The sequence below is a fragment of the Cygnus atratus genome, chromosome 10 (assembly GCF_013377495.2).
Source record: "Cygnus atratus isolate AKBS03 ecotype Queensland, Australia chromosome 10, CAtr_DNAZoo_HiC_assembly, whole genome shotgun sequence".
NCBI lineage: Eukaryota > Metazoa > Chordata > Aves > Anseriformes > Anatidae > Cygnus > Cygnus atratus.
Genome location: NC_066371.1, coordinates 12,518,119 through 12,542,976, shown reverse-complemented (window position 1 = coordinate 12,542,976; position 24,858 = coordinate 12,518,119). Strand labels below are relative to the sequence as shown.

Sequence of the window (24,858 nt, the reverse complement as noted above, 5' to 3'; positions counted from 1 at the left end):
GCAAAAATAGTGACTTGCCTACGAGGAGGAAGGGCTCAGATGGGGCGGACAGGAACAGTCCTAAATGCCTGTCACGATCTTGTCTTTGCTCTCCAAAGCTGCTTCAGGACCTGGGGCTGCCTGGCTCAGTGAGCCACCTGCAGATGAGATCTGCGGTGCTTTTGTTGGAGAAAGGTCTCTGTCCGTCCCACCAGCAATGGGCAGGAGGCTGAGCCAAGCCCTAGGGCTGCATCCTCCCACCTCTGGAGGAGGAGGAGGTAGGAAGGAAGCCTTGGCAGGCAATTTTCATCCTCTTGCAAGAGGAAGATCAGAATTGTTGCTGACAGATTTTCAAAGTCGGGGGTTTGGTGCCAGTCGAGTTCAGCGCAGTGTCTGTGTGCTGCCATGGGTGTGCTGAGAGCAACGGCAGTTCCTGGAAAAAGCAGATGGCTGCCTGAAGAGATCAAACTGAAGCTCCCCATGAAGCAGACAAATGCAAACCTCCACAGCCTTTTGGTCTAATGTGGTGACAATTCCATTTTGGGTGAACTCGATGAGTTCTGGGGCTTTCCAGGCTGCTCGAAGTTAGCCTTTTTTCCTCCACTCCTGAGGAAAGGATGCGTGTTTGTGGGGGAAAGAGGGGCTAATGCGATTTGACCATCTGAGACAAAGTGCGGTATGCCCGGTGGATAAATGGCAGGACCGTGGTCTGTTCCTTTTGGTCCTGCTCCCGAGGACCATGTGGGAGAGGCAGGCAGCAGCTGGTCGCCTGTGCAGGAGCTGTCGGGAGTCTTTGTGTCAAGTGCTGCTGTCAGTGAAGCCCACGTTTGTTGACAAGTAAAAATAATAGCTGCATTCAAACTCAATACCTTAACTAAGAACAGTAAGAATAAAAATTCTTTACATGCTTAATGCATAAGTTTAGGGATTTCCCTGAGCCTTGTAGAATCAAAGTGTTTGTAGCTGAAGACTTTTTCCAGTTGACGTCACGTCCCTTGAAGTGCTGTGTTCTAAGTGATGAAGTCTTTGTCTGCCCTAGAATCACCTTTATTGACTGAGCGTAAAAAATTCATCCCCTTTAACTTGTTTTTGGAATTGATTTAGGGCGTCTGTCTTCAGTAGCTTGATTACAAGAGATAACTGCAATGAAATAATTAGTTGTTATTAAAAGGCCTGTGCAATGTAACACTTTACATCAGGGATAGAAAGAAACCCCTCCAGCAACCTGGGAAGCATCATCTTGTCTGTGGTCTCAGCCTTCTCCTGTGTTACGGGCTGGCATCCGAGACTTTGACTTGCATGAACCACATCTGAACCGGGTGTACTCTTGAGCTCTCACTTAGAGGCTTAAGGTCTCAAGATGACATTGAGCTCTGATTGCTTCAAAAGCTTTTAAATGTACTATGCTATTAATGGCTGAGCAAAAAATTCTCCTGACAAAACCGCTGTTGACAATGTTTGGTCTTGCGTTGCTCTGGAGATGTGGAGGAACACCTGACCGTCTGACAGTTGGGCCATGGGGTGTGCAGAATCATCTAGGTTGGAAAAGATCTTCCAGAGCATCAAGTCCATCGCTAACCACCAGCTTGACCTGCCAAGTCTCATCACTAAATCATGAATGCGTGAGGAAGAGCAAACAGCTCAACGTGTAGGTGTTTGGAGGGCGAAATAAGGGAGAGGCAGCCAGCTTGGGCTGCCCAAAGCACACACATGAGAGCTCCTGTTTGTCTCTTGCTTGCTATCAGGCAGCTTCCACCCACTTCTCGGGGTCTTGGGTACCAGAGGGTTCTTCTCCAGGTCCCCCCATGGAGGGGCCACCATCTGGCTCTTGGACGTGAGCTAGGTCCTGGCCATCTCCCTTCCCACGGGATTTGTCGTGCTGGAGATGGGCTGGAAAGGCTTTCTGCAACGTGTTCGTTTTAATTTGCTCTCGTGCTGTTGAGTGAAGTGAAAGCTGACAAGGGTGAATGGGGCATGTGAAAAGGTGGACGTGAGAAATCAATACTGTAATAAGGCAAATGAGTCGGGGTGAAAGTTTTGTGCCTGAGAAGTGAGCAGTCCAACAAATGTAGGTTTTTCTTATCCGCTGCCTTGGGAAGTGAGGTAAACAGGATTATGGCTGTTCTGCTGCCTTTAGCACAATGTCCTCTTAGGACATTTCCCTCCTGTTCCAATTTCTTCATGTTTTCTGGGGAGCCAGTGCCATTCTAAGCTGCAAAAGGAGATGGGATTATAACTTGCAGCTAGAGCAGGAGGCTATTTTTTTCCTGCAGATAGTGTGGGACACTAATGAATTGCTTTTCTTCCGTGACCCACCTCCTACTTCACTATGGGTGAAATGTCAGCAAATCTAGTTGAACCCTTTAATCTTCTCTACGGGGGGGAGAAGAACACTGACAACCCACGGATTTGTTCTTGAACTGAATCTGACGATAACAGCAAGTTAGCCTCATTCCACTGATAAACATAGCTAAACTTGCAATTCTCAAGATACTTTTGTAGGTCAATGTGGAAACTGTCACTGTGTCTAAGTTTTGCAGCACAGAAAAATATTGCATTGTCCACTCCCACCATCTGCCAGTCAAAAAGCAACTCACAAGGCTGCAGAGTCTTTATTTCACAAATTTCTGGCTTTTTTGGGCTTATGCTCTGCCTTTATGGTCATGCACATAACAGTTCCAGTTGTAAGATGCAGCTACGGATCTTGATGGCGTCTTTGTTCCTTTTGGGGCAAGAGTTCATGTTATATTTATCATTGTCCCAAGATAGCTCGATTGCGTCGACTCCCTGAATTTGGGTAGTGTCTCGGTGCTGATTGCTTCAGCAGAAGCATTCCCTTTACCAGGAATAAATGTGCTTGCAGCAGCACCTCTTAACTAATAAGCATATTGGCATACTTGGGATTTTTTGTGTATGGCCAATTAGCATGATCCACCTCTTGACAATGCAGCCTGGGGCATATTTCAGCCCTTCCGATGCCTTTTCCCTCGCTGCCCTGCACCTGCACCCTCAACGGTCTTTAAATGGCTTTGTTATAATTAGCCAGCACACTTAACTTCGTGTAGCTTTTCTGTATAGCTCGCTAATAAGGCAGTGGTGTGACTAGCATCCCCTGCTGGGTAGCGCAGCTCGGAGCGTGCCAGTACATCTGGTTGCCAGAGTCTGTGGTGAAGGGGGAAAAGGGGCGATGCCCATCGTCGTTCAGGTGTTCCTAATGGTCCACCCGAAAGCACATGAGCATTTGAATCTTGTCTCGAGCACAGTTGTCAGGTTGTGTGCAGGCTGTGTGAGGAGGTCCTCGGTCTGCTCCCTGTCTGCGGAGGCCTTATGGTTTGCTCGTACCACCGGCAGCCTGGAATGACGTGCGGTCTGTTCACAGGATGGTGGAGCAGGACGTGCCTTTTAAGAGTCAGGTAGCTCTTGTTTAAATCCCTTAAGGAGTATTTTGCACCCAGGTTAACGTCACAAAAGAGGGAGGTGCTGGGGTGAAAGGCTTGTTTGGGGGCACTGGTGGAGCCGATCTGTGCAGCCAGAAGATGCTGGGGAGGGAGTGGCTGCATGTCGTAGGGTATCCTGGTCTCCTAGTACTGATATTTCAGACACCTGTGCCTGTGACCCAGGGAGGCTGTGGACAGAAGAGACGTTGCTGGTGAGATCCGTAGTGAGGGAGCGTTACATAGAAATGAGTTGTTTTTTATGGGGTACCTACTTTGGAAAAACTTCATAAGTGTGCTTGCTCTCTTGGGTCCCTGGCCTGAAATATCGTTAGCAGAAGTCCTCAAGGATCTCGGTCCACCTGATGGGCTCGGGGTTGTCTAAAAGGATGATGGTAAGAGGACTATTTACCATCCGTCCACCTTGGAATGGAGCCTTGCTCTTTGGGAAGGTGGTGCTGCTCTCTCTGGGCATGGCGGCAGTGCAGGCCTGGCCGCAGTGCAGGCCCGGCCTTTCTGGTTGCTGTTGCATGGAGCAATTTCACTCCTCGTGACAAATGTTCAGGGATTTTCGTATGGTGTTTTGGGGGCTGTTTCATCTCACAGTATAGGTGTCATATCTGATCCCATTAATGTGATAAGCTGCATTTCCAAAAGGACGTGCAGATATCCTGAAGACGAGAGGTGCTTGTTAAAGAGGAAAGTACTGGGTTTTCTGGGTGACATAATATGGCTTCTGATTCTGCCCTGCTGACTTTCTTTTAATTTCGGGACTTGAAGAGGGAGCCACATCCCGTCATGGCAGAAGCAGCTTTTGCTCTGCATGCAGAGCCTGGGACACTGGAAATTTTTTTCTCTCCAGACTGCCAACTGATCCTGCGGCAGGCAGGCTGCCTTTCATCCTTCCGACTGGAATAATCTTTGTTTGGGGAGAGCTTTGCGAGGCCTCTCTCAGGTTTGTTGCTGGTAACGCGAGGCAGGTTTCCATTCCACGGTGACAGCTTTGTGGGAAGGAGCCGATAAAAAGATCCTGGGGACCGATGTTTGGTTTATGATTTTGTGCAATTTGCATCTGTCTGGGAATTAAATGAGCTGAGGACTTTCCTGTGCTTGCCCTGTGAGGATGGCAACTCCTTTTCCTCATTAGTGGCTGTAATAAAGTCTGTGTGGCTGTTTGTGCAGCAGGCACCAGAAAACTGCGCTTGTTCTCTGCGTGATGGGCCTGAGTTGTTCGAGCCCAAATCTGTGGGTTCTGTGTTCCCTCAGATCTGGAGCTGTCAGCTCTCCTCTCCCTGTTCCCTTCATCCCTGGCCAGCACTGCTGGCAGCTGCCGTGCCTCTGACTTCTCTGTCCGATGTTCCCCACTGGTTCGGCGTGGGCTGTGACGGCAGCTGGGCTTTCTGTCACAACCCCCTCTTCCTGCTCCTTCGCTAAGAGGAGCTTCACACTTTGTCTGCCGTTTTGGCTTTTGGCAGTGCATTAATTATGCCCGAAGAGCAGCATAGCTGCAGTTTGCCTTCTCCCTCTGTCATTCCACAGGAGAGGAAGGATTTTGGAAGAAAAGCTGATAAATCAGAAATGGAGATGAATCACAAGTTATTGCCTCCGTCTCACGTAGCTGTCTGCTCTGAAATCTGTGTCAGGCTGGGGGATGCGGTAGGAAAGTCCCCTTCAGTTTACACGCATGTAAATGTTCTCCTCTCGCATCTGGCTTTATGCATCAATGGCATTGACAACTTGTTTGCAGATTTTTGTGCTTGACCTCTGAAAACCTTGTTTAGTCTATTCTTGTGTGCTGGAAATTTACTCCATGGCAAAAACTTGAATTTCCTGGTCCTGCCTCTTGTATTACTGTTACCTTCCCAGCATTTTGCTACAATCCCTTCTATAGAAATAAATTTTGAGAAAGCAGGACCTTCCTTCTTGAATGAGGAGCCAGGAACTTGCATGGTTTCCCAGGCTTGTTTCTTCTGGGCTCCATCTTTGCCCCATGTCTAAGTAACACTTAGCAAATGTGATCAGCTGCAAAGTGTTTCAGCAGCTAGGTTTTCGACTCACATCCATGTCTTTGTTATTCAAAATAAATATGACCTGAGACTTGTAGTCTGCCCTGCATGTCTCCAGCGCTCTGGGAAGTCACAAATTAGTTGCATTTTTGATCATGCTTAATGTAGATTCTTCTTAATCCACTTGCAATAACTGCATGTATGTAACCTAGGAGCTGTACTGAATCTCCCTGAGAAATGAGGGGCGTCTGCAGTGGTTTTTTTTTTTGGGTTACCAAACTGAAGACTAAGGATAACTGCAAACACTAGCACAACTGTTGTGGTATTTTTTTCTTCTTTTACTGCTAATATGTCAAAAGTCCTGGAATAGCTTCTTGCACTTCACTGCAGCAGCTTTCCTTCCACCTTTATATATCCTCGTTCGTAATCCTGAACTTTCTGCGGTGTAGAGACTATCTGCAGCTTTCTTTTTCAGTAAGTAGCAGATGGTAGCTCTAAAATATATATTAAATATATATATACACACATATGTAAGTAGAAACATGTTTCCCTTGCACAGATGCAGTGATTGTTACTTGATCATGCCTGATATTTTCCCTTCTTGACGATTGTGTGCCAAAAGGATATTAAACAGCTAAACCTTAAAGAGGGGGAGCTCTGTTGTCCGGCAGCTATTTGCCTGGGACAGAGGCAGAGAAGTCCCCCGATGCATTGAGAACCATAGGAATTAAGGCATCAGGGAATGGCAAGATATGTAAGTATGTGTTGACTGCTTTGTTTTAAAAACCTATGTCTCTGTGCTTTTATTCTCTTAGCGTGTTTTGGCTTAAGAGATGTTTTCTGGTTACTGGAGGGCACAGAATTGCAAAGGGAAGAAAGCAGGGGCTGATTCTGCTGATCAGCTGCATGGGATCATCGTGGCCAGTAAGCAGGGTCTGAGCATGGCTGGAGAGACTCTGGATGAAGCGCTGGCACCTTCGGAAGTACATGTGTGCAGTGGTGGCTTGCATGCATTTCGTTGTCCCTCAGCGTATCTCTGCCACCTTCTCTCTGACTGCAGAGTTGCATGCTGCCAAGGGAGAAACTGGCCTCTGGCTGCAGAGCAGTTGAAGCTTGGTTGCTGTGCATCCCTCTGCTGCCTTTGGGATTTTGTGTATTCCAAGTGCCACTTCTGCCTCTGCTGTCCCTAGTTAGGATGTCTCTCTTGCCAGGGACTCTGGCTTCTGCTTTAGCATGATTTGCACAACTTAAACCCTTTCCCCGGCTATCCTTTCTCTTCATTTCTCATTTGTGCATGCTGTCCGCTTGAGCAGCAGCTGTCAGCGTACAGCAGAAAACACTGATCTGTTAAAAACCCACTATGGCGTATCAGCAGGAATTCAAGGTCCGTTTCTGGGCTGACTCTTTGTCAGAAGAGCTCAGCCATGTCTTTGTTTGCTCACTAGCTAGGAAGAGATGCTGCAGGTTATTTAGGAGCATTTCTCGTATTACTTGCTCAGTAACCAGGACAGTTGCCCATTGTTTCACTTGCATTTTTATCATGCGTTTTTAAGTGCTGCAAGGCACAGCATATTCATACTGACAAGAATAAGTTAATGCCTATCTCTTAGCCAGCGGCCTTGGGACTAAAAAATTCTGATTGGGGCTGTAAAAAGGGGAAGAGGAAAGAGCTGAATTTCCAAAACTGATACAAATGAGCTGAGTTTTGTTATTTTTTGTGTGAGCTGTGTGTTTCAGAAGAGGGAACTCGTATTGGGTACATCTCTGTCACGGGCCTGGCAGAACAAAGGCTGGTTGATTTTTTTTGTAAATTGCTGCAGCGATCATGTAAATCTGGAAGGATTACAGTGTGCAGACAATCGGGTGGTGACTGGGGACGAACTGCATGTGACCTAAGAGGTGGTGTTTGTCTCTGATTTGAGCAACAAAGAACCAGTCTGTGCCTGTGTACACTAGCGGGATAAATATCCTAATTTCAGCAGTAGTCCGTGTCAGTGCAGCTGCATGAAAACTGAGCTGTCACTGGAGACAAAACTTTGTCTGTCTTGTTATGAGAGCTGGAGCAATGGCATGAAGGTAAAAATCAGCAGCCCTGCTTGGGTGCTGCTATTATGGCAAAAGCTGCTGCTGGCATCTGCTGAAATGAGGGCACCAATTCCTGCACATGCTGAAGAGCAAGCGCCTTTAATCATGAAAAACTGGGGAGGCAAGGGAAAAAAATCTGTTTTCCTTGGATCAGCCTCCTGCAGAGGCAAAGAAAAGCCTGCCATACGTTAATGGGACACTTTCATAAAATGTAGGAGTCTTGCACGCACAGGGTGGCTCAGCCTGTGTTTGCTGCGCTGATGCAGCTGTCAACCTGTTTGTCTAGAAAATGCTTTTCTGAAAGGTATGATTATTCTAGACTACTGAGCAAGTTCTTCTGTGTGGCTGCATTTAAACAACACAGGTGCTGAGCGGGGCCATGCACGTGGAAGAAATCAAAACAAGGAGGGAGGGGGACGATGTTTTGGGTACCCCTGGGAGACCAGGGGAGGAGATGGTGCTACCTGCCTGGTCAGGACACTGGCAGTCTTAGCTGTTCAGAAAACACTCAGTTTTCTCCGCAGCCCATTCCTCTGCACATGGGGAAGGCAGAGGCTTGTGAAGGAGGCATCCTGTGCATGTCTTCTCTCTGCGGAGGCTTCTCCCGAGGCAGCGTTTTCTAGCATGCGGAAGATGAAAGCAACATGAGCTGTAGGGACAAACACATCCTCATTCATGCACATACATCCGCACCCTCAGCGTGGCTGTGCCCGGCGTTGGCCACACTCAGGTACTGCAAAATGTGCTGGAAAGATGCTTCTTGAAAGCATGTCTGTGGCTCTGGGAGAGGCATCCGTCCCCTCCCGGCTGAGGAGCGGGGAGGGGGGGTGTGAGGAGCTGGGGCCTGGTCCTGCCCCTCCTCACGTGGGGAGTCTCCTGTGGACAGGGGCAGAAGGAAATTGGCAGGCGGCTCTGGGGAGAGCCTCTGTTTGCTCATGTTATTAGCAAGGAGAGAGGAAATAATGATTTATTGATGCTGCTGTAATTCTCCGTCACTGGGCTATGAAGGAAGAAATTCAGATTTCTCTCTGATATTCCTGGGTCTAATTGAGATGTAACTCTTTCCTGGAGGGGAGCTCACCTGCAGGGGGGAGCTGTTGGATGCTGGAAGTGCCCCTCATTCTCTACCACAACTCGAGCTGTGTGCAAGGCATCCCATTAACCAGTCTAGTTGGTGATTGCTCTTCCTCAGCCCCATGGTATATCCAGACTGGCCTTGGCAGGCTGTTCATAGAGTCCAGGGTTTCTCTGCTGCAGCACATTTGATGATACCAGGGGTATTTCACAGCAGGGTGATGGCCGCTCCTCTGCGGAACGAGATGCAGTGGGAATGGCTCTTCAAATGTATCGATGCATCACCCAAATACTCCTCTCTTTTCACTTACTTTGAGCAGAAGAAAGTCCTGTTGCTTCCTATCACGCAGATGTCTGTGCCACCCCTGCTGAACAAGAGCCTGCAGGTGCCACCATGCACCTTCATCCCGTGTGGGCCTGCCCTTCAGACACTGTCCCCACAGGATCTCCGCTGCCTTGTCAACCCCGTGCCTTTTAGGGGATTTGTTAAGGTGTGCAGTTAACAGCTAGTGTGATGCGGCGGCTGCTCAGGGCTCCTCTGGCCCCCATTACCAGCACACTACAATAAATCTGGCTGAATTCCTGGGCTTTGTGCAGCGTCTCCTCTGACAGCATGCCATATAGCTGTGCCCTTTTCATCTGCTCCCGTCTGAGCCGGAGCTTAGCGTGCGATGAGCAGGGTTTCATCTCTGTGTATCCTCGAGTGCAGGAGGGGACAGGGAGCGTGTTTGTAGTGAAGGACCCTGTGGGGACAGTGGTGCGAGTTTCCCTTGCATCAGCTTGGTGGCTCTGCTCCCTGTCCTTGGTGTCCCTGTTCTGCAGGCCATAGGTCTCCAGGATGGCACACAAGTGTGCAAGGAGGTGCAGGAATGCACTGCGTGACCAGGATCTGTGCCTGTGTGTGTCCAACAAACTCTGAGCTTTCTTGGGAGCGGGTGCCGGGCCCCGCAGGCGAGTCTCTGCTGGAGCTGGCAGTGTGGGGTCTCTGGTCCCCAGCCACTGCAGGAGAGTGCCTGTGAGCTGGTCACCCTGCGAGCCCTCGGCAGGGGGACGCGGTGGCTGAGGTGTTGGCAGACCTGGCTTTTACCTCCATGCAGTCTGTGCTCCTTTTAACTGCAGTGGGCTTGTTTTTTCCCTCCTATCCTGTTCAGACAAAGCAATGCTGTTTTGGTTAACCTCCAGGAACGAGTGGCTGACTTGTTCCTTCTAATCGCTGATTTATGCAGGATGTTGATTTGTATTTTTTTGAGTTTATTAACATAGTGCTGCGTATCCCAAAAACCCCGAGTGTGAGTTGCCCCTGCGATGAAGATCTGCCATCTGAACAGACCAGCGAGCAAGGGAAAGGGACACAGTTTATGAGCAGCATGAATATCATCATAAAGTGCAAGTGGCAAGTTAATGCTGCTTTTTTATTCAATCCCTTTTTGACAGGGCTGTGTTAATAGAGGGTTGGGTGGTGAAAACAAAGGAAAGAGCACAGCAGCAAAAAGCCAGTTGTCACAGGACTGTTGCATCAGTGTGAAAATGCTGTGCTTTATCAGAAAAGAAGCACCGTCTCCGTAACAAATGGCATCACACAGAGCGAGCGGCAGCACCAGCCTGCGGGTTTCTGTGGCCGTGGTGCCAGGGGCAGCTGTGTTATGGGTACACCAAGTGCTGCCCTTGCTGATCTATACGGGCTTTCAGTCAAGGGTGGGAAGTAGGGTTCACTTAGACGATGGGGAAGTCAGCAAAAACTATGTAATAACGTGTCTTTCCTTCCAACATCCCTTTGAATGCATTGGAATGAGCTGTGCTCCATTTCCTTACTTAGAGCTGCAGTCAGAGGCGGTGGAATTCTCACCATGATGGGGCTGCTTGGAGGCTTTATCACAAAGTTGCATTCTCAGTGTTTTTTTGGCCTTGATTGGATACCTTAATGAATTTTGTAGATTTATTTTAACATACCTGCTTTTTAAATTTATTTTAAGATTTCCTGCATTGCTTTGTTCTTTATCTTTCTTTCCTAGGAAAACAACCAACAAAAATTCCTCCTAAATTTTTCATTTTCAAAGCTGAATATTCCAGAGAAGGCCTCTCATCCCCACCTTGTTTGGTTTGTATTTTTTTCCACAGTCTGCAGTCGCTGTTAATTCACGTTTGGTTTAGTAATTAATCAGGATATAAATAATACATAGCGTGTTTATCAGGAAGCTGCATGCCAGTGCTATGGAGGCAAGCACTTTTGGCCCCTGCAGGGAGGGGTTGCCTTCTGCTGCTCGGCAGCCTCCTAAGGCCAATTAAGGTGCATCCTTGATGAGATTCCAGCCGCTCCTTGGCTGGATAAATGGCTGCTGTGATGCAGGGAGGGGGGCACAGCAAGCGAAGATGAAGGGGATTTTGGTGTTCAAACAGCTGCTGCAGATGCTGGAGCCCAAGCTCCCCCCCTGCCCCTGCTCACCCCCTGCGTGCAAGGGCTGAGGCTGTGAGAGGAGATGGCGCTGGAGGTGTTGAGGAGATGGCGGTGAGGAGATGGCTCTGGCGGCCTGTGGCAAGCCTGCAGCTCTCCTGCACATGTGGCAAAGGCTTGGTAGCACATCCTTTGCCTTCAGCTTCTTTCTTGTAAAGGTCTCTTCTTTTGAAGATGTGTCAACTGTTGTTAAAGCCTTGAAGAACATCCTAGGCATGGAAACCTGCTTGTTATTCCCTTGCCCCTTCACCACAGCTCTCTCCCAGCCTCCCCCATAGGCCTGGGGAATGACGCCTTTTGGTATTTCTTGTTTCAAGGCTGGTGTTTATTTCAGCTGCAGCAACGAGTGCTAAGCTGGCTGGCAGGAGGAATAAATGTTGCTATGACAGTTTGGGTGGAGATTTGGAAAAGCCACTGCAAGTCGCAAAACAACCGTCAAGAAAAACAGCAAGCAAAGATGCCAACCCAGAGCCAGGTGGCTTTGAAGGCCACCAGCTTGTGGCTGGGCCTGTAATATTTATGGCTGCATATCTGCTCTAGCCAGGGCAGTGAGAGCAGCGAGAGTTGAGCTTGCAGTAATGGGGTCTCGAAGGCTCCCTGTAGCAGGCCGAGTACCCGGGGCTGCTGCATGCTGCTGGAGCTCTGCCCTGGTCTTCCTCCAGTGATCGTGGGACTTGAGTGCCGGAGGGGTGAGGGAGACAACAGGGCTGTGGTGTGCTTGCTGGAGCTCCACACAGGGACTTTTGTTTTCCAACCATAAGCCTGGAATGGGCAAACTGTGTTTGAAGCACAGAATCATGTATGCTTCCTTTGGAGGGAGCAGGGAGAAGTGAGCCTGTCACAAGATAGATTCAGGCTCAGGGACCTGCATGTTGGCCTTTCGGCTCTTGCGGTGTCTGCTCCGTGGGTTTCATGTACTGCCATCTCTCCTGCTGTAATCTCTGATGCTCCCCCCAACCCCACCAAAAGAGTCACGGCTGAGGCAGTACAGTAACGTGCAGGATGTTGTGTTTCTCAGGTGCTGGAGCAAGATGTGGTTCTCCAGTCTATCGACCGTGCCATCGAGGCTGTGCACAATGCAGCCATGAAGAATGGAGGGAAGTACAACCTGGAGCAGAGGGATGTCCTTCAGTAAGTAGGACAGGAGTCTGGGTGAGGTGCAGGTGGAGGGTGCTCACCGTGTGATGGGTGTCTTTTCTGTTCCTGGGGGAGTAGTTGGATGTCACTGATCTGAGTCACTCTGTTGCAAAGTGCCAATGTGCTTGGAGCTGGCTAGTGTTTGAGCTGCTGCTACTCCTGTTGACCATGTCCAGTACAGCAGTGCTTTGGTCTTGCCACTCTCTCCCTGTACCTATAAAGAAGAGGGAACGTTTAGCTGCACTATAGGCTTAGAAGAGCAGTCCAAAACCTCTCTGGCTACATTTTCTCCTCTCCACCAGCCAGGAATTGTAGAGGTTGTCGGCTATGTGGCACAGAGCCCTTAAAATGTTCTCAAATAATTGCTTGTGAAGAGAATTTTATTTTTTTTTCCTCCTCTGACACCTTGCACTCTGCACTGAGGCACACTGGTTTAATCTCAGTTGAACAGTGATTCTAAAGTGCAGGCAATTTCTGAAGCTTGCAATGCAATATGTGACTCTCCCTTGAGGAAGAGGCATTTTTCTCCTGTGAAGTGATGAATAAATCATAGGCTTCTTGCAAAGCCTCTTCCTTCCTCCCCCAAAAGTGCTTCCTTAGTTGTTAATGAAACTGGAGTCGGTACTCAGAGTAATATAACCCGTTCTGGTAAATATAACCCCAAAGCAATATATCATTTAAATGCTTCAGCATAGTCGCTCCCGTCCTTTAGCTTTGCTGTTCCTGATGTCGTCATTCCATTTCAGAAAACTGATCCATCACCGGAAGGAGACCGTCTCCCGCAAAAGTCACTCTCCCACCCCACAGGGGATGGTTATGACACAGTCCACCAGCGATCACCATCTGGATGTGGCACGGCAGCCCAACGGGGTGTGCCGGACGGGATACGAACGACATCACAGTCTTCCGAACACAGAGTTTGAGGAGGAGGATGAAGGTCTCTATCAGGTAACAGCAGCTGGATACCTTCTAAGTTCCTCCTTCAGTGGTGTGATATTGCTTTTCTTGTTTAATAAAATGCCTTTGTAGCTGAAGTGTATCAGGTGTTGTGTTGCTTGCCTGGGGCTGTTGCAGTGTGTCCCTGGGTGCTTTAAATTGATCCTGTGCTCTATCCAAGAAGTCTGGAACAGTTCCTCTGTCGTTTACACTTGTAATGGCTTTTGGGATCCTTGACGAGATCCAAGATCTTTTGGTGATGTGCAAGTGCTGGTCTAGATTGCGTGACTGTTTCCTGACGACTTTCTAAAATAGAAGAGTTGCAAGCTCCCCAGAGAATACTTTGCAAAACAGCTTTGATGTAAGCAAGCAGAACTCCCTCCGAGGACTGAGCACTGCTTTGTTTCCCCCTTGTTAAATCTGCACAATACCATCTTCGGTTCTTAAGTGTTTATCTGCTGTGGCTGCCAATGTTTACTACTTCTTTTTTTTAAAAAAAGATCCTTTGTCTGAATATTCCTTGTCATGCTGCATTAAAGATAAAATGCAGGGAATATGATTTAGAGCGGATTTTTTATTTTTAATCTAAGTGGTATACAATTCCAAGGTTACCGTGTGGCGTCAATGAGGCTTCAGAGAAGTAGCCAAGGACAAGGACGGATGCAGCAGTTGTTCAGGAAGAATGATGGGGCAGATTATGCTGTGTGGGTATAGCTGGATGTTAGGGCTAAAGGCTAAGCGGGGATGAGCACAAAGATTTTTTTTCTTCTATAGATGATCATGTACACCATAGTTTGTCTTCATCTCCACACAGTTATCTTAAATGGGCAGTGTTTATAAGGTACTGATATACTGTCACTCCTAGCAGATGAGGCTTCTTTTACACATAAAGAATTGCAAGTTTACAGAGATGAAAGGTAGCTCTGGCTCGTGCAGAACGCAGTGATCCCTACAAACCCCATTTTTCTTCTCAGTTTTCTTTTCTGGGCAGCCAAACCAGCTCCGTTCTCAAGCCTCTATGTTATAAGCTAAGAAAATGGAGCACCTTAAGGCCCATTCACTGTGCTGATTTTCCTTCTTTATCTGGCATGTGGTTTGGTTGCTTGCCAAAAAGGACTCCTTGGCTAACAGAGCTGTTTCTGTCCGGGTGGCACTGAGGATGCAGTCGAAGGGATCCTAGCTTTGCCCTGTGCTGAAAGGGCTCGTTGATCTTATAACTGCTCAGTAGAGGAATTTCCTGTATGCTTTGAAATCATGAAAATGGAGGAAGCATCATAGCTTTCTTCCACTGTATCTGGTTATGCAGCTGCCTAAGAGACCTACTGAAATCTGCATTTTTATCAGTAACTCCAGAAAAGCAGAAGTCTCAGGATGTGCTTTTCGTTGCTTTGGATTTTCAGGTGTGTTTTATGTTTGCATATAAAAGCTTGAGCAGAATTTGAAGCGCAAATTTCCTGTTGGTAGCTTTGCTCCCCGGGAGCTGAACTGGATGAAGTCCTTGGTGATGGCACCCATGCTGAGTCTCTCCTCTGTAGTTAGCATGGGGCAGGAATCAGGGGCAGTTCTACACCAGCTGCCAAAGGAGGAGGTTGGGCTCTTTGAATATTTTCTCTGGTCCCTTGGCAAGCTCCATCCTCTGTTCTTAACTCTGGACGGGAGATGACAGAGCTGCAAGGACTCCTGTATGGCCGCCTTCCCCACGGCAGCTGGACAGAGGGTGTTCTCTCCCCTTTCTTCCCCTTCCCTTGATGATTTTGGTGTTGTACATCCTCTGCTTGAACCCAGTCGGTGGCTGGAGCGCAGGGCCAAGGGAGCGAACAGCCATCTGTCACCCCCCGACGCCTGGCCGTGCCGCGGCTCGCAGCTTGGGCAGGCATTAGTGCTGCGAAATTCACTTGATGCTTCGCATTCCCATTGCAGCCGCTCGGGCTGCGGCATGGGGCTGTCTGAACGGGGCTGGAGAGCTGCCTGCATGAGGCTATGTAGGGCTCTGAGCTAACAGCAGCCGTACATCTATTAATTTACACGCTAATCCATAATAGTTGTGTTAAACTTGCATGGTAAATTTGGGAGACTGAAGCCATGGAAATACTCCAGAATGACCCAGCCCTAGCAGTCTCCAAATAATGTCACGCTGCTGCTCTAAACTCTATGCCCGCCTGCCTGCTAAATCCTGCTGCTTCTGTAATTGTGGCTGTGCTGTGCCAAGCAGCTCTGACTCGTGCTGTTAGCTCTGCCCGTCTGCGGAGAGGGGTCTGCTTTTAGCACAGCTGAGCTTTCCAGATTTTGGACCAGCCTCCCAGCTGCACGTTGCAGAGCCCCTCCTGATCAGTTTTGGCGCTCTCAGCTGTGCGGTCTCTTTTTGGATCGCTTTAAAAAAGGACAAGTACCTGCTTGCTGGATTCCATCTGGTTCTGTGTGCAAGTATCATATAGCATTTTACCCAGATAATAGTGTGAGATGGATTGACAATAACAGCAGAGCTCAGCCTGGGAGTTTGCAGCAGTATCTCATTGTCATCTGCTGGCTAAAGGCACTTGTAAAGAAGTGCCTTGCTACGTGATGTAGTGAAAGGCTGGATATATTAGGTGTTAGGTGGGAGAAGGGGATCATGAAGCCCCTTTCTAAAGGTTCCTCTGTCCAGTTCACAGAAAGGCTTCTCTTCCAGGGCTAAAGAAGCCTAGAAAATCATCACTGTGTGATGGCCTGAATGCCACTGTGGCAGATTCCAGCTGGTGCCAGCCTGGGCTGTCAGAGATGTTCACCCATCACCTCCTGTCCCTTCCGATTCGGAGCGGAATGGTTTTGTTGCAGGCAGCAACCGCAATATCCCATAAAAGCAGAGGCACGTTTCAGGCAGCCAGCCTCTGAAACAGAAGTCCCGAGAGACCCAGATGCGCATCTCCTGACCCAGGGCATCAGAGTACTGATGCAATGTGCTTCTCCTTAGTTTGGCCATTGTGTTCAGCTTCCTGCTGAGCAGAGGTTAAACCTGAGGTTGCAGCTCACCGGGGAGATTGAGTGAGAGAGCTGTAGGGGATCGCGGTATCTGAATCAGAGCACAGGAACTTGCATGTTCCTCTCTCAACATTCCTAGCAGAGGAGACGTGCAGCAGGGACAGCAGAGTTAGTGCAGCTCCCCAGCAAAAGCCTCTCCCAGCGGGTTTTGTTGTAGGTAGTGTAGGATTGCACAGAGGGTCCAGCCCTATTTTCTCCCTCCTGCATGAGCAGGAATAGCAATGAAAGCATGGAAAAGGCATTTACACATCTCCAGTCTTTGGCTTTGTCTTTCTGCAAGGGTATTTGTAGCTGATGTAATGGATCTCTCCAGAAGAGTGTCTAAATATGCGCTCTGTTTGCAGCCTCTGTGGAGCTATTGAGAGTAATGTAAAGTCACGGTGAGTGTGTGGGATTGCATTTGGAAGAAAGGAGGAGTAAATGCTTGACAGGTCTACACGGTGTGTGCTGTGTGCTGCTGAACATAGCAATTAAACGAGGGCTGCTTTTCCTGTCACGGGGAGGGGATGAAGCAGGTTTGAGTCCTGCTTTGTTCTTCTAGGAAGCCGCCTATTAATATCTGTCCTCCCGAGAAAACTTCCCGGAATGATGAGATAGATGTAAGGACAAATTTACACACACACACAAGAAAGAAGGTTTCATAACAGAGAATGTCTTTATTGTCTACCTCCTTTGATTGCTCTGAAATCTTCCCTTACAGATCCCACCACAGCCTCGACGCGCTGCTCCTATCACGCCCCCACCTCCAGAGAAACGCAAGAACGCCCAGATTGCTGCACCCGCGAAAAGTAAGGACAGCCTGCTTTGGGGATCGTGGGCAAGAAACTGGCAGCACAGCAGTCACAGTGACCAGCTGCTTTTGCTTTCTGCTTAGAAAGACATCCCTTTGGTGCCAGCAAGACCGCTAGGTCTTAAATTCCTGCAGGTTTCAGGCCCAGTGACGTCGAGCTGGTGGCCAGTGCTCCTTTGTGTGTCCTCTGGTCCGTGGGGGGCCCTGGCAGCCTGGCACGGTGCTTTCTCCTGCCGGCTGCAGAGAGATGCTGGGTATGGTGTCCCCCTGGGAATCAGACCAGCCTTTCTGCCTGCTCACCCAGCTAATCTGGCCAGAGCACTGCCTCGGGGTACAGGAGCCTGGTGGCCATTTCTCTCCCGACAACGCATTGGGACTTTTCCAGGCTGTGCTAAGTGCAGTGGTTCACCAGGGGGAGCTCACAGGTAGTGCTTTTGGGACAGGCTCAGGTCTGCTTTTGGCTGCCTGCCCGTCGGGTGCTTTCTTTGTACAGTGGTCAGATGAGATTTTCATGTAATCAGCGACTGGTCTCTGTAAAAAGCAGTAGTAATGCCAAGGGCATGTACGTGCTGCCAACAGGCAGGGGGACCACTACTTGTGAGCACTTCTGAGCAGAGCCAGGCATCGGGGCCAGCACAGGAGCTTCTCCACCTTCAGCACGGCGGGGCTGGCAGAGGGAAGGAGCAGTTCTTTTGCTGAGATGCTGTCAGCTTGCCCAAGGGCTCTCCTGTGCTGTGATAGATACGCAGTTAGTGACACAGCTCATTTCAAGCTTGCTCCCCTGGTGAGAAGCAGGGCAGATCGGTTGAATTGTAGGTAGTTGATGGAAACTTGAGGCTGGCACCAGCTTCCGTAATGGTATTGAGCCATTTTCACCGTGGTAGTGGGAATTGGCAAAGGTAGTTCCCTTGAACTCATCTTGATTAATGAAACATAGTGGGGGCTATAATTTGTGTGCCCTCTTCTGTGAAGGAGGGGAGGAGGAAGAAAGGGATGCTGACCCCCACATGGAAGGGAGGGGTCCTTCCTTTCTGCATAGCTTGCGCTTTGCCATGAGATTGGAGCCTTCCTACCGGTGGCTTGGACTAGTGGAGGGCTTCCAGAAACAAAGGGCAGGAAGGCTGGGGTCTGGCCAGCAAATGCACAGCAAAGGGTGTGATTTGTGCTGGCTGTGAGACACACAGGAGGTGTTCCACGTGTCTGTCCCACTGGACCCTCATCTGGTGCAGGGAAGGATATTTTGCCCGAAGGCAAGGACATAAGCAGTTGTATCAAACCAAACAAACCCTGCAAGGCAGCAGGGACACTTGTGCAGGTGACATCAGCTGCTCTCCCTGAGCTCTAGGTGAAGATATCCCAGTGTTTGCCCAAGCAAGTGTCTGTTTTTGTAGTCAGGGAAGGGCTTGGATATGTTTCTGCCCCCTAGAAATTACTGGGCAAGGTTCACTGCAACTGTATATTAGAGCAGATGCTAGGAAAGAAAACTCTTAGCGTCTCTTTGGTTGTAGTGTGTTTTTTCCTGGAAAGACTGGACAGCCACCCCTGCTAGAGTGAGTCAACACTAGAGAAGCATGTAGAAGTAGAGTAGAGCAGATAACATGGTGGGATGTAAAAGCAGTGTGTGCTAGCAGGCCTGTGGGACTTGTGGTCAAACGTTCAAGTGTGCTGAAAAGGAGTGACTGCAGGTGTGTGCCAACCAAACGTGAGCCTCGCTGTTGCACTGACCGTGGTGCACGCTGGTGCTGCAGCGAGAGGTCTGGGCAAGAGAGGGGTGCTGGCATGGGAAGCCATCAGTGGCTTGCAGTTCTTGGGCACCAGTATTCAAAAGCGAGGGCTCATATCCTGAATCCAGAAAAAAGCCCTTGCTAAGCCAGGGGAAAAGACTTTTTCTGTCCCTTAGTCCTGTTCCTCCCTCCCTCCTTTCTCCCGCGTAAAATACTAAGCCCTTTGAAGGGTATTCATCTCAATAGGGTAGTTTTCCCCTTTCTAAAGAGGTGATTGTGTGGGAATGCTCCAGAGGGAACTTGATACAATTTTGCTTTGAGATAAGTGAGGCAGGAAGAGGAGTTAAACTGCTCTGGTAGCATGCACAATGAACCTTTTAATGGACCGCGCTGTAGCCATTTGTTTTCTCCTTTTTTCCCTTTGATGCTGTTGCTAAGGCATTTTTAATTGTTCCCTTTTCAGATGCTGTTGAAATTATCCCCGGGTCAGCTTCTAGTGCCTCCTCCATGAGCACGACATCCCTGGATACTTTGTACACCGCTTCCTCTGCCTCGGAGACCGCTCTGCCGACAGCCACCTCCAGCCCTGCCAACACGCCTCCCCCCGTGCCCAGCCGCAGCGTGCACACCACCATCACGCGCAATTTGGACGCCGGCTCCGTCACCCACTCCCGCTATGGGACTTCCTCGAAGGACGGGGCCAGCAAATCTCCCCAGAGCAAGCGGGCTGCCCCGGCTCCGCCGTCTGAAGGGGGGGTCCGGAGGTCCCACACCGTGGATGGGGAGAAGGCCCCGCAGGGGAAGAAAGCCGCCCCAGCAGCCCCCGCAAGCCTGGATGCTTTCAGCTCCCTCTGCCTCGAGGATAAGAAGGCGGCTGCAGTGGAGCCGGTGCCACCAGAACCCAGTGGGCTGGTGGCATCCGTTCCCAAAACGATAGGTGCTGAACTGATCGAGCTGGTCCGCAGGAACACCCACCTCAGCTACGAGCTGTCCCGCGTGGCCATCGGCGTGGTGATCGGCCACATCCAGACCTCTGTGCCGGTAACCAGCGGCATCATGGAGCAGATTCTCATCTCCGTGGTGGAGAGTAAGGTAACGCACGTGGGGTGCTGCTGGCTGGCTGCTCTGAAAGGCCACGGCGCCAGTGTTAAGAGCTCAGGAGAAATTCTGTCCTGGTGTTTGGGCTGGGAAGTGCAGGGAAGTGCCAAAGGAAAAGGGAAAGCGTGAGCTGGGTGTAAATAACGAGCTGGGGAGACCAAGGTTTAAACCAGGCGTGAGTACTGGCAGCAGGGAAATGGAAGATGGGAGTTTGTTCCCCAAACAAGCTGCAGATATCCAGCTTAAATCTGAGTTTGGAGCTGGGAGGCGGTGGTGGAGGGGTGGGTGCTTCGGAGGAGGTTGCGGTGGGGGAAGAGGTGGTGATGTGGGCGGCGGTGAATTGAACCACATGAGTGCATCGCTGGGAGATGACAGCCTTCCGGGTCCCAAGGGCAGTGCTGGTGACCGAGGAGCGGTGGGATGGATGCAGCAGGACTTGAGGTGACAAGCAGGGTTTATTCAGGAGCATTTTTTTGATCTGATGGGAAGGGGAAATCATGAAGCCTGTGCTTAGCAGTCATGATTGTCGTTAATCAGTGAAAGCTTGCAGAGGGGCCCTAAAGAACTCAAGAAATTAAAAGGGAAAAATAAATAAAATTGCAAGAGACTTGCTATCAAAGAATGGGGAAGAATCCAGTGAGGCTATGTTGAATGTTTAACATTAATTCACTGTACCTGTGCAGAAGCAAGAAGGAGAATAACTATTCCAGCTTGTGGCTGTGGCAAAAAGATGGACTGGGATTGAAAAAAATAAGCAAGCTTACTTGTTTTCCTTCTCTTTTTACTCTGATGCAAGTTGTTGACCACTGATTGTGAAAGCTTATGGAGAGCCATTGTGGCAGCATAAATTGGAGAGAAATTAACAGTGACTTTTAAAAGAGGTATCTCCTGCTACAGATGCAACAAATAGAAGCTGTGGAAAATGGAGCCTTAGTAATAAGTGCTTTTTAATAAAAGCCTTGTAATAAAATAAGGCATTGTATAAACTTTTTCTTCTACTGTGCTGTACATACTCTGCATAGATTCAGCATGCCTATACATAGTATAAATCCGTGTGGTTTTTGTCTTTCTTGACTGTGGAGTTCCCAAAGCTTCTGTTTGTCTGGCTTGGTCTTTCATCAAAGTGATAAAAACTAGTTTTCCACAGATGTGTACTTCTCTATTATTACATTAAAACATTCCTCAGCCCTATTTTTTTCTCAGAACAACTGACAAGGAGTAGTTTTTCATCCACTGGAGGAAGAGAATTATCTTGACCTTGTTCTAAACCTTATACCAAATGATCACATTGTTCTTCCTTCCTCTGTTACAGACAGAGAAGGGGGAAATAAGAGTGCTTCTTGCAGCAGTCGTTGAAATAGCAAAGCACATCTGGGCAGCCCTCTGCTTTAGTTGGAGGGATAGTAAGTTTTAGCTCCCACTTGTTAAATACAGCCCCAAGGAGTGCGTTTCCTATCAACATTTAAGATTGGAGTTCCATTGCTGACGTCAAAATTATAATGAACTGCTCAGAGGCATTTGAATATGAAAACTACTGGCATTCAAATTTCAGATCAAATCATGATCTAGTTAAACGTCTCATGGAATAGTGTCCCGTAAGCAATCAGCAGTCCTCAGTTTGTGGCTATAACCCGATGGTTAATTGCTTCCTGCTTCAATAACAATGCAGGGTAATGTGTGGGCTAGATTCAGCAAAAAAAAAAAAATTAGCTGTTTCACACAAATGCTTTGGCTCTGAGTCTGTTACTAGGATCGTGAACAAGATTTGAATATTATTTTTATCTTTATTGTATCCTGAGAACAGGTTTGGAATGTAATGCCACAGAAGTCAGGTTGTAGAAGGTGCTGGTGTGCCAGTCTTCTGCAGCTGGGATTTGAGAACCTGTTTCATGGCCATTGCTGCAACCAGTTTGAAAGGCATGGGAAGAAATTCTGACGGTGGCGCGGGGGCGAGGATGGATCTACCTGCAGCTGATAGATAGGTCACTTACAACATCTGTGAGACTTAAAAATGCCTGGTACAGTCTGCCTGTCTTTGCTTAAGAGACTTCATTACGTATCTTGAGCGGTGCTGCTCTCAGGGGGAGAGGCAGGGCTGGCTTGCCCAGCGCTCGGATGTAAGTGTCGTGGTTAGGGTGTGTGTTTATCCTGAGCATCCCACAGAGATGTATCTCTGCTGATGGACAGCAGCCTGGTACCAGGGGAGGTTGTTCCTTCTAAAGTAAAAGACCAGCTCTAGCTGCAAGGTGGCTGTACTGCTGTGGCTCCGCCAGCCCAGTTTAATGGTACAAATTACTGCTGTAGACTTTGTGTTGTTGTTCAGTATACCAAATCGTTCCACCATCTCAGGGATTTCTGTGTAGATTTATTGCTGAGTCGTCTGTTCTAGGTCAAGGGCATTTTTTCTTTAATTTGTAATTTCTGAAATCCCTCTGCACCCCAATCCATGCAAATACACGGTCGATATTTTTGCATATTTTCCTCAAGGTTTTTTTTCTACCCCCTAAAACAAAGTGAGATTTTATCCTTGATTAAAACTTTGCTGTGGTTATAGTAGGTATACCTGTTTCAACCTCTTATATCACAGCCTTTAATTAGTTGTATCCTTTCTGCTCTTATTCCAGTCTTAATTTGAAGTCAAATCACTGGTTTACTAAATCAATTTCAGAATCCATTACCTCGCTCTTATTCCCAGTGCTCTCTGAAGGTTGAATCATGGTGGCATTTCCCTTTTATTTACCTTGCTCCTCAACTGTGGAGTCTGTACAACCCAGAAGTGGGTTTTATGGAGGGAGACAAGACCCCTCTGCTGGGGCAGCCTTGCACCCCAGCTTCTGGGAAGGTGCTGCAGAGGTAGGCTGGGAGAACAGCTCAGGCAAGGAGGGCCCGCAGGGGCTCATCTGTTTCAAGAGAGACTTCAGAAATATCACACTACTTTGGGAAGCCTGACCCGTGGGAGCAGAAGTGCCCAATTGGCTTCCCCATTTAGGAATTGGCCTGGCCTTGGCAATGTCCCCTCCTCGTGAGCAGGGTGGTGACTGGGCAAAGCAAGCAGAGGGAGATGACAGCTTCCTTTTCATTTTCTTTTCAAATGCATCACTGCAGCAACCGTGTAAGCGATAAAGTGGAGCTGGCTTTCATGGGAACTCTCTGAAATTTGGCTGTAGCTGAAGACAGTATAGATGCTGTGCCTGATTTCCAAGCATCTAGAGAATCATTGGAATTAGTATGTATCGGTGATGTGTGATTGCATTCAGCTCTGCAGAATTATCTCCTGTCTGAGAGGAGGGGAGAGCACCGCAGCTGTCTTGTCTAGGGAGGTTGATTTCAGGATTTGTTAAGCTGAGTGTGAGGCAAGAAAAATCGCCTAATAAGATAGCTACACCTTGAGTGAGCGTGCTTAGAAATCACTTACCTGCTTTTTATTGAATTAGCAGTGCCACTTGTTACTCAACCATCTCTGGTTGCCTTCGATTGAAGCTTGGAAGCTACCGACAAAGCCCTGTCGGTCAGCTGGGACTTGGAGATCTGTCCGGGCTGCTGGGTGAGGTCAAACGGTTCTTGGCCATGCTGGAGACGGAGGAGCAAGGTAGGGGGTCAGGGTGGGACGTGAGAGGACTTCCCTTGAAGGGCTGGGCTGTGACCTGTCACCACCACGTGTGCTCGTGATCCGCCTGCTGTCCCTGACGAGCCCTGTCAGACCTCGAGGCTGGCGTGGCTGCGCTTCTCCAGCTCTGCCCCGAGTCCTCGCCGCCTCTCGCCTTCAGTTCCACTTCATTCTCTGGCTCGGCTCTGCTTAAAGAAGAAATTGCTTTGAGACACAAATGCTTCTCTGGGGTTTGGCTTTTCTCCGAGGGAGTCTTTGTCCCTTTGCTTTCCTGGGATAATGGGGAAGTCAGCGGGGTGAGAGCTTTCAAGGCTGACTCATCTGGCTGTGCTGTTAGCGTATCTAAGCAGGGCTCCTCCTTAGCGAGATATTGTAAGAAACGTGAATGTGGAGGGGGGAGGAATGCATTAGTGCTTAGGCAAGTCCTTTGCTCGCTAATTGCTAGAGGAGTAGCCTTCACAGGGCCGTGCCAGCCTTCACGCAGCCGTCTGCGCTCAGCGCTGGATGGGCTGCAGTCACCCGGAGAGAGACCAGTACATCTGCAGAGCAAATGTTTGCTGGGCTGCAGATGGCACACCTGAAAAGCAAAGGCTGCGAAGACCTTACCGAAGCACGGCCAGCGTGGTGGGAGCCAGCCCAGCTCCCCTCTGTCTCTGTGACACCTGCGTGTGGCAGCTGTGCCTCCCTGCAGCACCGCATCCCCACGGGGGCCAGGTTTGCTGCCCCAGCGAAGGCAATTCCCAAAATGATCCCCCTCAAGTAGTTGTCTCAAATCTGTATAAAAAGCTGCTGTACGACTTCATCGACTGTACGACTGTTCATCTCCTCCGAGTTCTTTAGGAGCTCGATGTTCGGTGGAGGTGTAAGGGCTGCAGGTGAGGGGTCGGAGGAAGCAGATGAGTGAGAAGAGGTTGAATCAAGCCATGATTAAAACAGGTAATTGTTAAAGTGCTCACCCCAAGACACCCCGGCAGTGGACTGAGGTATGGGAGCGGGGAACCCTCTCTGGCAGCTGGGGCACGTGAGGCCAGGAGGCGACACTGTGGTGCCGCAGGTCCTCCTGCAGAGAGGGAGGTGGCAGGGCCAAGCGAGCCCTCAGCAAACTTGCTCTGTGCTCAAACACGGCGCAGCACGGACTTCTGGTCTGTGCTCGCATACGGAAACCAGTCCGTCCTCTCTCAGAGCTGGCTGCCCAGTTAGCTGCTTGGCCATCCGCAGCTCCCCGGTAGTTTAAGAGAGAGTCTGATGTTAGAATTAAACTTGCGCGTGTGCTCCTTCATTATCTGCTGGCAAAGATTATGTAATGAACAGCCGGAACAAAAATATTTTCTTATTATATAATTGAAACATTGAATCAAAGTCTTAATTAGTTCACACCCCAAATACCACGAAGCAAATTACTAACAATCCTGTCTCTAATAAAGCAGATTAAATGTTACAGTTAATAAACTTGGAGCCGTTCTCCCAAGAAGGCTGCAGGGCTGACGATGCACAGGAGGGGTGCGTGCTCCTTCGCTT

At 49.1% G+C, this 24,858-nt stretch overlaps 1 protein-coding gene across 1 annotated transcript in view; it reads left to right on the top strand.

The window, feature by feature from the left end:
• NCKIPSD (NCK interacting protein with SH3 domain) overlaps nucleotides 1-24,858 on the top strand; it is a 49,292-nt gene that overhangs the window by 7,088 nt on the left and 17,346 nt on the right. The window contains exons 2-5 of the mRNA XM_035546510.2: nucleotides 12,049-12,161; nucleotides 12,914-13,115; nucleotides 16,822-16,909; nucleotides 19,099-19,727. Coding sequence (XP_035402403.1) covers nucleotides 12,049-12,161; nucleotides 12,914-13,115; nucleotides 16,822-16,909; nucleotides 19,099-19,727 — 1,032 coding nt within the window. The remainder of the gene's footprint in view (nucleotides 1-12,048; nucleotides 12,162-12,913; nucleotides 13,116-16,821; nucleotides 16,910-19,098; nucleotides 19,728-24,858) is intronic.